This window comes from Centrocercus urophasianus, unplaced genomic scaffold (assembly GCF_019232065.1).
Source record: "Centrocercus urophasianus isolate 14NV4802_14NV808 unplaced genomic scaffold, USGS_Curo_1.0 seq_1389, whole genome shotgun sequence".
Classification (NCBI taxonomy): domain Eukaryota; kingdom Metazoa; phylum Chordata; class Aves; order Galliformes; family Phasianidae; genus Centrocercus; species Centrocercus urophasianus.
Window position 1 is genome coordinate 37,207 of NW_024884574.1, and position 12,381 is coordinate 49,587.

The 12,381-nt window shown below is 56.1% G+C and overlaps 1 protein-coding gene across 1 annotated transcript; it reads left to right on the forward strand.

Annotated features, from left to right (window-relative positions):
* Positions 1 to 124: 124 nt before the first annotated feature.
* On the forward strand, positions 125 to 12,264 carry FBXW5 (F-box and WD repeat domain containing 5). Its single transcript, XM_042813129.1, has 8 exons — positions 125 to 342; positions 2,418 to 2,575; positions 3,185 to 3,359; positions 4,246 to 4,394; positions 5,734 to 6,220; positions 8,470 to 8,617; positions 9,517 to 9,729; positions 10,363 to 12,264. The coding sequence occupies exons 1-8, from the start codon at positions 153 to 155 to the stop codon at positions 10,607 to 10,609; spliced, it is 1,767 nt and encodes a 588-aa protein (XP_042669063.1). The 5' UTR covers positions 125 to 152; the 3' UTR covers positions 10,610 to 12,264.
* Positions 12,265 to 12,381: the final 117 nt, after the last annotated feature.

Sequence of the window (12,381 nt, forward strand, 5' to 3'; positions counted from 1 at the left end):
GCGGCCTAGAGCGGCCCGTGGAGCCGGAGCGGAAGTGCGGGGCGGGGAGGCCGGAAGTGTGGGGCAGGGAGGCGGGCGCAGGGCGAGCGCCGTCTCCGGGCCGGGCCCGAGCTGAGCGCCGCTCGCTCGCGGTGCGGCGGCAGGATGACACGATGGCCGCGGGCGGCCCCCTGCTCCCAGACAGCGTGCTCTTCGAGATCTTCCTGTACCTGGACCACGTCGACGTGCTCGCGGTGGGCCTCGTGTGCCGGCAGTGGCGCGCCGTGGCCCGCGACGAGTTCCTGTGGAAGGAGCTCTTCTACCGCTACTACCGCGTGTCCCGGGACGTGCCCCGGCACCCAGGTGCGCCGCTCGGGGCTCCGCGGGCGGGCGGGCGCGGCCGGGCCGTGATGTGCCCGAAAGGGGCTCGGGAGTCGCCCCGCGCCCTGCGGAGGGCCGTCAGAAGGCCCGGGCGCTTCGGCCCTCCCTGCCGGCCCTGCGGTGAGTCACGGCGTGCCGTGGTGATCGCTGCTGGCTTTTCCTGATCGCGGCCTTCCGGCTCCGCTCCGGGCTCCGTCCCTTTCTCATCTGCCCTAGGAAGGGCTGCGGGCGCGCGTTAGTTGCTCAGACTATTTCCATAAGGTGTGGGCAGCGGCTGCAGCCTGACCGAGAGAGGAGAGCCTTGCAATGGATGAATGTGCAGCAGCCTAATTGTACAGAGGGCAAATGCTAACGCGGCGCCTGACCCACTTTGCTGGGGCATGTCAGACTTGATCTTAGCACCTGCAATAGGGAAATGACCCATTAACAGCGTTGGCTGGCTGTCCTGCACGGCCCTCCCTGAGGAGAGTTGTCAGCAGCCTCTGTGAGGGCAGCCCGTGGTGCACTGCTGCTCTCTTGCTGAGGAATGGGCATGCAAATCCTTGTCTATAGGGGTAACCCAGTGCTGTGCCCTGAGCCTTTCTGGGAACAGGGCCCCTTGTCACCAGGGGTGTCTCTGAGAGGCAGAAATGCGGTGGCCCAGGAGGGCTGTGCTCAGTTCTGTCCCCAGGTTGTGCGCAGTGCTCCCAGCATCGGCTGTGGCACAGAACTGAGTTCCTGCTCGCTAGCTGTGATCTGTGATGGCTACAGGAGGATGGGAAGAAGCAAGGAGAATCAAGCAGTGGGAAACCCTCTGCAGCAGGAAACATTAGCACAAGGGCTTCGAGAAAGGAGATGTGGATGTGACAGCGCAGGCTGCTTGGTTTCACTTGCACAGTCTGTAGAGCTCCTTTAGATTAAAGATGCTATCATTGAGTTTTATTTGAGACACATTGGGCAGGCTCGGTCACTTCATGTCTCCTGAATGTAAGCTGGCATGTAAGCTGGCAGCCCTGTTCTTCAGACCGTGGGGATGCCAGGGTAGCTCAGTAACAGATGTGGCTCTTCCCGGGCTGCAGGGATCGTCCCCCTTGGTGATGGCAGGTGGGCCTTCCTGGGAGCTGGGGAGTGCCCTAAACAGCACTGTCTGAGCATTCAGGGAGCTGTAAGGGGAAGCATTGGGAGTGTTTGGCAGATGGAAACCAAGGACTTGGAGGGGGGGTGCCAAAGCAGTCTGCCCACTGAGCAATGCTGGGATTCCCTGGCAGCAAGCTGTGCCCTGCCCTGGGGGAGGGTGCCTCCCAGGCTACAGTGAGTTCCAGAAAACTTCTGTCCTGCTCAGTGTAACTAGGAAAGTTGGCCGTTATCCATACAGATGTCTGATCCTCTTTACTTTCTTGGGACTTGCTGCCACAACTCTATAGGCACTTTGTTAGAAATCCTTTTTATTTATCTCTTTACTTGGCAGTCGGTGTAACCTTCTCACAGTGTGCTCCAGGCTTTCTTCCTTGCAGGGAGCCTTGTTTGCCTTGATGCCTTGCATCCAGCTCCAGCTCTTCTCTTCAGTTTCCCCTCTTTCTTGACTGATGCAGGTGCTTTGTCCTGATCTCAGTACCACTCTGGAACCTTCTTAGTTCTGTGTCAGACAAGACAGAGTGGAGCCCAGTACCCCGAGGAGCAGCTTCTCTTTCATTACGAGGCAGATGTGCTTGCAGTGTGCTGGAGCACGTCTGCAGTTCTGACTTCTGGTTTGTCGTGAGCAAAGTTTTTGTTAGAGAGCTAATAGCTGTTAGGTGTTTCTTATCGTGGCTGCAGTGCCTTAGAAAGTAGTGATGTGGTGAGAAGTTGTGTTCCTTGGAAGAAAAGATATTTTTTGTGTGCGTGTAGGAGTGGGAAAACTACTGAGAAAAATGTAAAGTCCTGCTAACACAGGTGAAGCTGCAGGAATTGTGGCCACAGCAGAGCTCCTGCAAGCACTGTGCGTTGCGAGAGCCTGATGCTGAGCTGCAGTGTTCACCTCAGGGCTGTCACTTCCCTCCCGTGTGCATTCGTGTCATGCGACCCTGCTTGTGTTCCAGCTGCCGTCTCCTGGTACGATGAGTTCCAGAGGCTCTACGACACCATCCCTTGCATTGAAGTGCAGGCCCTGAAGGAGCACAACGACCAGGTTTTGCACCTCAGCTTCTCTCACTCCGGCTGTTTGTTTGCATCGTGCTCCAAAGACTGTACAGTTAAGGTAAGGCAGTGGTGTTCCCTGCACAGAGCTTTCAGTTTTGATTTTGTCGGGCTCGTCTGTGTGAGCAGCATTCAGGAAACCTGTGGAGAGGTGAGGCTTGACCGGGTGACTGGGCTTTTCATCTGTAGCTGCTGAGTTGTTCTCAGAGCCACAGAAACGAATGGCTTTTTGCCACCTTGAGAGCAGCACATTCCAGCTTCAGCCCATCTGAAGGTGGTAGAGATGCCTACCTGGCTCTGGCTGCTTCCAGGTGCAAGCCAGTCCCTCATTATGACTAACAGTGATAATGACCTGCCGCAGAAGCTGTCTTGCATGGGTGGTTGTCTTGGGAGAAATCTCTGTCAACATGCTTAAAAATCCAGCTGCATTGCTAACTTTTACTGCCTGGCTGATGGAGAAGTTTGGAGAAATGCAGTGTTCAGCTGCTCTCCAGAGCTGTGGCTGTTCCCTGTCAGTGGGGTTGGCAGGGAATTTGGGCCTTGAAGGTATTTAAATAAGGCTTTCAGTAACTTTTTTTTCCTTTGACTGGTGAGTGCTGACAGGACAGGTGAAGCAGGACAGCCTTCGGGCTTCTTGCAGCTTCCTAACTGTTTGTCCATCTGCCTGTAGATCTGGAGCAATGAACTGGACATCTCCCTGCAGCACAGCTCCAACATGAGGCCGTACAACTGGAGCTACACACAGTTCTCCCAGTTCAACTCCGATGACTCCCTCCTTCTGGTATCAGGTGTCTTTGTGGGGCCTCACAACTCCTCATCAGGAGAGATTGCCGTAATCAGCATGGGTAAATTATGCCTCTGCCTTCACCGAGCCTTCCCGAGAGGTGTAAAGTGATGGGAAATGGGGTTCTCTTCTGCCCCTTGCCTTTTGCATGCTGTGGGCTTGACCTCTGCTTGTCCTTCTTTCCACCACCTGCACGAAGGGGTCCTGGTTGCGGTTTGTTTGGGCAGGCCTTCTGGATATCCTCAGGGATAACGCATGTCGTCACCTGAAAGTGCAGTGTGCCATGGGTGTTCTCATTTCTTGTCTCTAAGTGAGAGTCTGGGCAAGGTGTGAGGTGCCCGTGTCCCCAGCTGTCCTGAAGCCACCATTTCTGCCTCAAGCAGAGTTGGTCCTGCCCTGAGGTCTCACATGCCTTTGAGATGCAGTCATCCTGCCCAGCTCGAGCTTTTCTGCTGCAGTTCTGTGAAACCTGCTGTGAAAGCTGCGCTGTCTCTTGCCACCTCTGTGCCACGACCAAGGGGTGCTGCTAAATGCTTTCCTGCTTGGAATGGTTCCCATGGGGTGGGAGGCTGGGATTGTGTGAAGAAGATCTGTGTGTGTTTGACTTGTTCTTGTCCTTGGGGCAGCTGCTTTGGGCCATGCTTGGAGGAAGGCTGTGTAGCTAGGCTGCACTCTGGTCTGGTTCTATCTGGCCGCCCTTGTGTTTTGCTTTCCCTCTGTGTGTACTTCACACAGATCTCTGTAACAGGGAGAAATGATCTGTGTCTGCAGCCGTGCCTTGGGGCTGGTCTGTGGTTGGGCAGCATCTGCTCAGCTTGCAGTGATGTTCAGTGCCTCCCCTGCCGTGGGCTGAGACCTGACTGCGTTTCCCATTCCTTCTGCAGTGGTTTCTCCAGATCCCCTGTCTGGAGCCATCGTCTCACATTCCTGGTTCCCTTTTCTTCCAGAGAACTTCACGTTGCTTTCCAGGGTGAGGAATAAACCTTATGATGTGTTTGGCTGTTGGCTGAATGAAACCAACTTGATATCTGGCAATCTGCATCGGATTGGGCGTATAACCTCCTGTTCTGTGCTGTGGCTGAACAACGCTTTCCAGGTGAGGTGCCTCTGTTCCAGCTCCTCAGGCAGTGCAGCTTCCTGCTGGTTCCTGTGGGAGGAAAAGCTGCGGGGGAGATGTGAGAGGGAAGCAGTGGCTCAGACCCTTGTCTGCCCTGTTTATCTCCTCTGACTCACCTTCTGGATATTGAGCTTGAGGCAACCCTGGCATGGAGTTTCCCATCCTTGGTGTTATGGGACTCATTGCAATAGCCTTATTCTACCCTCTGCTTCCATTATTTCCTGCCTTATTAATTGGGATGAGGAGTTGGGTGCAGAGTTGTGGAGCAAGTGTTGCTGAACAGGAGGGCAGGTGAACCACAGCAGGGTTACTAAGGCTGGGTATGAGGCTGGGTGGGAAGGCTGCATCCTGGCAGGTGTTGAGCAGTGGCCACTGTCCCACTTGGCAGCTCGTTGTGATGTTCCTGGAGGTGGCTGGGAGGCTGGCTCTGTCCTGCCTGCCACTGCTGAGATGTGTGGGCCAGGTGCTGTCTGCTACGCTGTGAGGAGACCTACAGATGGAGTGTGTGCTGGCCTCAGCCTGTGTGCTGCTCGTTTGTTCTCTGCTGCTTCTGCTTCTCAGACACGTTGCTCTTCCATGTCTTGCCTCTGTCCTGTTGTCACAGCTGCACATCCTGGTGTTTTGTGTCTTTGACTCAAAGCTTTGATGCTGGCTCTAGATGGAATTCCCTGTGGTGGCAGGGACCTTTCCAACAATCACATCTCTGTGTTGCACCTGGCGCTGCAGCATTAACTCGTGCATCTCCAGGAGGCCTGGAAGGACCTTGACTGGTTTGTCAGAGATGTTGAAGTGTGGCTGCAGACAGCCAAAGCAGTTAGGTGGAGAGAGACTTGCAGCTTGTTTCTGGGAGCTGACAATCCAGCTGATTCTGCTGAGGGGCACATGAAAGCTCCAGGAGCACCTTTCCCTTTGCTTCACGTAGGCTGGAGGAATGGTGCTTTGCACTTCACCTGTTTATCACGGCAGCCTGTTCCTGAAATTCTCAGCAGTGCCAGCTGATGACCTCAGGCAGGGAGGTGGGAGCAAGGCTGCCTGGCCTCTGTGTTCCCAGCTCAGATGTTTTCCTGCAAAAGCCTGGCCCTGGCTTTTTGTCTCATCTCATCCACTTCCAGGATGGGAAGGAGCGTTACAAAGCTGGCTGGCATCTCAGGCAAGTCCTGATGGTAATGCTTAGAGATGCCGTAGAGCAGTGCTGGGAGGTCAGCGTGTGACCGCAGCCTGCAGGGTGGGCTCAGGCTGTGGGCAGTGGCTGTGCGGAGGCTGTGGGAGCAGCGCCGTGCTGAGGGGATTCCCGCTTACTTCTCTTTTCTGCTCCCAGGGCATAGAGTCTGAGAATGTGAACGTAGTGAAGAGATTGTTCAAAATCCAGAATCTGAATGCCAGCACCATCCGGACCGTGATGGTGGCTGACTGCAGCCGGTACGATTCCCCAGACCTGCTCCTGGACTACGAGGAGCAGCTGGCTGCCTCTTCCTCCTCCACCTGCCCGGTCTTTGATCTCGGCAGCGACAGCGAAGAAGAGGAGTCCAGGCCCAGGCAGACTCCAGAGCCAGCAGTACAGGAATTGCCGGATGATGGGGGCGTGCCAGCGGAGGATGAGCTGCAGCAGTTCTTTGATGATATCATGGGGGGCTGCGTGAGGCCTGCCATGACCGAGGCTGAGCTGGAGAACAAAGTGGCTGAGCTGTTCATACGCAACAGAACTAAACCGCCTGAGGTGAACCTGCTTCCCACGGACAGCAACAGCAAGACAAAATACTTAATTTTCACCACAGGGTGCCTCACCTACTCCCCGCACCAGATAGGTAAGGCTGTGGTTGAGCTCCAGGGCACATCGGCCTTCTTAGGGGTGCGGGCTGCAGCTGCAGTCTGGATGTTAATCTGGAAAAGACCCGTGTTGTTTGCTGCTTGTTTGTGGCCAGTTGCAGTTTTGCTCGGGCCGGGTTCTCTGTACAGGACCAGAGGGTTTTGAGACTCCTCCACTTTCTGGGGGTGGTTTGCCTCAGGCACTTGCCTCGTGGTTTTATTGCTGCCAGGCTTGACGCTTGGCCACATGTCACGGCAAGGGCTAAGCGGGAGACCAAGAGTGAGCTCCTGACTTAACATCAGCCGTGAGCCATGCACAAATGAGAGGCTAGGAGGGGCAGAGGTTGCCCTGGCAAGGGCTTGTGGGAGAGCCAGTTGTGCGGTGTGGAGAGGGTGTCAGGACGAGGCACGTCTGAGCTGCTTGGAGTTTGTGATTGTGTTGCTTGTGCAGCGCCCCATCCCTGTGGGACGGAGCCCACAGCCTGGTGGGATGTGGGTGCTTAGAGCTGAACAGCTGGCCTGGTGCAGGAGGGGATTGGCTGGCAAGCTGCTGGTGACAGCTTGCTGGTTCTTAGTTGGGTACGAGGGGTTGTAACTGCAGCATAGGCCAAGCATGGGCACCGCTGGGGGTCTCTGTCTGGCTTAGAACTTCACCAGTTCATTCCGGGCACACCTGGTGAGGAGCTGGAACTAGATGAGACTGAAGGTATAGGAAATCAATGCAGTGATGAGCAGAGGTAAATAGTCTGGCTGCTTCTCCAAAAACTCCTGAAAGTAGCCTACGTGTTCAGTGGGAAGGACCAGACATAGGTAAAAATGTGAGGAGGAACGGAGAGCTGCCTCCAGGCGAGAAGACTTCTGTAAAGCCAGACAACTTCTGTTCCTTTCAGTACGTCCTCTTTCCTGCTGCAGCCTCTTCTCACTTTCCTGGCCTGCACCACTGCAGTAAGGCAGGGAAGGGCTGTTTCCAGATGTGCCTGGAGAAGAGCCACTCTGTACACCAAAGATAGGAGCGCAGCCTGGGCTGCACGGAACTGTGACACGGTGCTCTTGTTCTCAGCTGCCAGCGGGAGCTGCGTGGCTGCAGTGTCTCAGCTCCTTGCCCAGCTCTGAGCTGCTGCCAAATGCTTCACTGGCCCATGGTGCGTGAACTGAGTCAGTCTCTGTGTGGTGGCTGCCTGTCCCTGGGAGCTGGTGCTGCTGGGTGTCTCTTGGAAGCTGCTGGGAGCTGTGCTCCTGGTGCAGCAGGGCCTGTTTATGAGCATCACAGCTTTGTTGCCGATTTGTTGCCAGAAGTGCAAGCACTTCTGCAGGAGTTCCTCTGGAGCTCCTCTTTCCCCCGGTGCTACCTGAGGGAGAAAGAATCTGCTGGGGAGCAGCAAGTTGGGTAGGAAGCGAAGGGCCTGGGTTTCTCAGCTCAGCTGCTGAGATGTGCAGGGCCTTGGGCTGCAGGCACAGTGTGGGGGAGTCCTGGCCTTCCTCTGTGAGAGGTAGCTATGCCAAGGGTGGCATTAAAGATCCCTTGGGCAGGGGGCAGGATCTTCCCATTTGGACATACAGAGGGTGCTGAGTACACGTGTGCCCAAGAACTGCTGAGGCCTACAGGTCCCTCCAGGAGGCCATCACAGGGGGCTGTGTTTGAGACCTCTGTCTGGAGCTTTTGGGGGAGAGAGCCTGACCCACAGCATGCAGTTTGGAAACTGTAAACCACTGAGTCTGGTCCTGGTCTCAGCCCTTGTGCCTAGAGCTTCCTGGGCTGACCCATGGCTGTGCATCACAGCAGCTGGAGGAAACACCACACAGTGTGTGCCTGCTGGGCTCCCTGAGTCTGAGGGCTGCAGGAGGTGGGCCCAGCCCTGGGGCTCCACAGGAAGAGCCTTTCTGCAAGCAGAGAGCCTCTGTGGCCAGCACAGCTCCCTTGTGCTGCAGAGGCATGTAGCCAGGTGAGGCTGTAGCGAGTGGGTTGGCAGCTGGGCTCTAGGCTTCTTAGCACTAGGGCTCAGTGTGCCAGTGTGTCGCTTATAGGCACTGTTCCAGCCCAAGGTACTGCTAGTGGGAGCCTGGAAGCAGCTGGCAGGGATAGGAGCTCTGTGCCAGCCCTTCCCTCAGCCCCAGGCTGGAAACAATCCAGTCATCCTTTCTTAGTAGTACTGAGGGAAGTCCCTTCTTGAAGCCAATGGGCTTCCATCAGCCCTGCTGGTCTGTGGCAGAAGCCCAGGCTGGTATGATCCTCCTTTCTGTTCTCAAGGGATTAAAAGGATCCTGCCCCATCAGATGACGACTGCTGGGCCGGTGCTTGGGGAGGAGAGGCGTTCGGATGAGTTCTTTGACTCGCTGGATCACGTCATTGACATCCACGGGCACATCATTGGCATGGGTCTCTCCCCTGACCACCGGTGAGTGACGGGGGGGGGAGGAAGCTGCTTGCTGCTCTGCTGGCCTGGGCACCAGAGGGTTTGGGTTACAGCTGTGTGAGGGCTTTGGAGTGAATGGGAGGAGAAATGACATTCTGCTCCAAGGGCAAACCTCTGTGCGTCAGGCTGGGGGAGGCACTGCATTAGGGCACGTGGCTGCCACTTACTGACTGCACAACGTGGTGAAAGAGAGAAGATGAAGCAGTTGGGTCACCTCAGTCAAATGCCCTTTGGCTGGTTAACCACAGGGACCCATTTGCATACCTGCATGTGGCTGTCACAACAGTGGTCACTTGTCTTTCCTTGAGTGCTAGCAGTAAACTTCACCTTCTGGAAAACGCAGTCGCCTGTGGCCCTGCTGCCTTTATCCAGAGCTGGGAGCAGTTTCAGACCTGTGCTGCTGGCTGAAGGAGGGCCCTGTGTTGGCCTGGGACGGGGATCCTGTCCTGGCCACCTCAGACACTTGCATCCCATACTGATGAAAGGTGAACATCTGAGCGTCTCTCCCAGTCCTGTCAGGAAACCTTTCGTCCCTCTGTGTCTCTGAGCCCAGTTCAGCTTGGAGTCATGGCAGAGTGAAGGAGCTTCCTGCAGCACTGTCTTTCATTCCTGAGGCAGTGGGATAGGCTGCTGTCTTTAGTATTGATTTTGATGAGACAAAAGAGGCTCAGCCCGGTCTGTAGCTCTCCAACTCTAACCCCTTCCTTTAAAGGGAGGCAGGGAGCAGCTCAGCACTGTGCTGTTTCTGCCCGTGTTTCAGAGCTGCAGGCCTGCTAAGGACCAGGGTAACTGCGCGGTCCCTGCCCTGCCTGTCTGTGCGAGGGGAGAGGATTTATGGTGTGGCTGTGAGTGTGGGGTAACCCTCTGCTCCCCTCCCCAAGATACCTGTACGTGAACAGCCGTGCCTGGCCTCGGGACTGCGTCATCTCGGACCCCATGCAGCCGCCTCCCATCGCTGAGGAGATCGATCTGCACGTGTTTGACTTGAAGACAATGAAAGAAGTGAAACGAGCCCTGCGTGCGCATCGGGCCTACACCCCCAACGAGGAGTGCTTCTTCATCTTCCTGGATGTCAGCAGGGACTTCGTGGCAAGGTGTGTGGCACTGGAGGGGGCAGGATCCTGCCCCGGGTATGGGATGGCCTTGGGTGTTGCACTGGGGGCTGGTGTGCTGCAGGCAGGGCTGGTCTGGGAGCTGGAGGCTGATGTGAGCAGAGCGGGAAGAGAGGTTTGTGAGGAGCAGTCAGAGAGTGCTGCTGGAGGATGTCTGCTTTGGTCCTGTTGTGAAATCAGCAAGGAAAGAGGAAATGCGGGGCTGTGGCGTGTTTGTCAGTGGGTGGCAGGTGCCCCTCCTGAGGGCTGCACGCAGCAGGTGTAAGAGGGCAGGTTGGGATGGCTGGAGCAGCCTCACTGCAGCCCAGAACAGAGCTGGCTTGCTGCAGGTGCCACAGCGTGAGTGTGGCTGCAGGCCCAGGCGCACAGCCCGTGTGCTCGTGCTGCTCTGAAGGGCTTTAATCGCTGCTGCTGTGCGACCTCATTTCAGGCTCCACTTCTGGAAACCCACCTGTGTCTGTGGCAGGGCCTGGGTCACAAAGGGGATCTGCCCCCCTAGGGCGAGTGCCCGTGGGTGACAGCAGTGCAGACGAAGGCTGGGGCCTCTGGCTGGGTCAGGGCGCTCAGTGTGGCAGGCAGAGCGTGCCTGTCCTCACCGCTGTCTGTCTGCTGCAGCGGGGCAGAAGATCGCCACGGCTACATCTGGGACCGGCACTACAACATCTGCCTGGCCAAGCTGCAGCACGACAACGTGGTCAACTCGGTGGCCTTCAGCCCGGTGGAGCAGGAGCTGCTCCTGACAGCCAGCGATGACACAACCATCAAGGTGTGGCGATCCCCTCGCACCGTGCGAATCCAGCAGGCCAGGAAGCCCAGGCCCAGGAAGCTGCTCTTTTCCTGGCTCATGAACCAGAAAAGCTGAACCCAGGTACACTGCTCCTGCGGCTTCCTCACTGCAGCCACCTCTGGAGCTTGCAGAGCTTTGAGCCCTGCATAATGGAGACGAGCTCTGGGCACACCAGTCCCGTCAGCGGAGGTAGGAGGGACCCAGCAGTGCTAATGGCTTCCTCCTCAGGGCGTCTGCTTCAAAGACAGAACGTAAGGGCTGAGGACCTGTGCCTGGGTCCGGTGGGCAGCAGCCCGAGCTGGTCACTGCAGGGTAGCCTCCCCACAGCTTATCACACGCTGCTACTTGGTCACGGCTCTCTCTGGGTGAGCTTTGGTCTCTGAGAACAGACTGAGGCACGTCTCCAGGGTTTGTACTGTGTGGGCCTGGGACGTGACTGACTTTGCTGAGAGCTACCGGCTACAGAGCACCTGCAGAAGCAGTGGTACAGTGCTGTGCTGCCCTACTGCGGGGCTCTTTTAATATAGTAGTTTTATTATTGTTTGTTTGTCCCAACCTCTGTGGGCAACTTGTCTGGATGCTGGGTGTGCCCAGTGCTGCCCCACACAGTGTTTGGGCCAGGAAGGGAGGGCAGGAAGGATCAGAGGGCTGAAAAGGTGGTGGGGGAGGCAGTGCTGGGATGGAGCTGGAGGGGCAGGGCTGCCCAGCCATTGGTTTCTCTTACAACTAAGTCCTGATACCATCAGTTTACAAATCTGAGAGTGGGGAGGGCTGGGGTAACACAATCTAGCTTTGCCCTGGTCTTCCTCTGTTCTGTAGCACCTAAATAAAGCATGGCATTGGTAACATATTTATTCCAGGGGATCTGCTGTCCCTACCAAGGGATAAGCTGTGATGATGGGTTCCACAGTCAGCTCCCTCCTATGCTACTCAAATTGTGGCACTTTAGGTTCTCTTGGTATGTTCTCTGTGAGCAGGTGAACAGGTGGAGGTGCAGCCTTCCTGCCTGAAGGAATGAGTGTGAATAAGCCTCCTTCCACGTGGGCTGACTCACCTTGGGGTTGGTGATCAGCTCCCTCTGAGGGCTCCTCTGATGGGGGAAGCTGGCTCACTTTATGAACTCAGTGTTGTTTATTGGCCATTAGCCAACTGTTAGTCTAAAATTAAGCTTCTAATCTTCACTTGGCCCGGACAGCAGGGGCTGAAGCTCCCAGGCCAGCATTGATCCCAGGAGCTGCACCTGCTGCTGGGCTCCCCCCCAGCTCAGGAGCACCAGGGCAGGTGTCTGTGCCACTCACAGCCTCAGGTTGCAAACGGTCTTCATGGAGGCAGTGGCTGCTGTCATAATATGCACTGATGGCTTTAACAGCTCCTCCAGCCCTCAGCGAGAGGATTTTGCACCCTTCTTTTGCTCTGCCCCAGCAGGTGCCCATGGCTTTATCCAGAACCCCTGTACTCAGGTCTTCTGTCATCACAGGACTTCTAGAAACAAGGGAGTCCTTCGTGTGTGTGTGTGTATGGGTGTGCACTCAAGATCTAAACCCAGCTCTCGTCCCCTTACACAGCAAAGGAACAGTCTCCACCTTTCTACACCTTCCCTCCTGACCCAGGATAGCAAATCCTGTTTTTCTCCCTTGGCACAGCGTAGTGGTGAGCAAGGCACTGAGGGTTTATGTTTGTACCAAGTTTTGCTCTTCACCATGGCGTTGAATAAATATTCTGCTAAAGCATCTCGGCGATGTAAGTTTGTTTTTCTTTGTACTATTTTTTTCTACAGAAGCAAAACTGAAGCCAGACGTGCAGCACTGCTCTGTGTGCTGCAGTCCTTGCAGAAGCAGCTGCAGGAC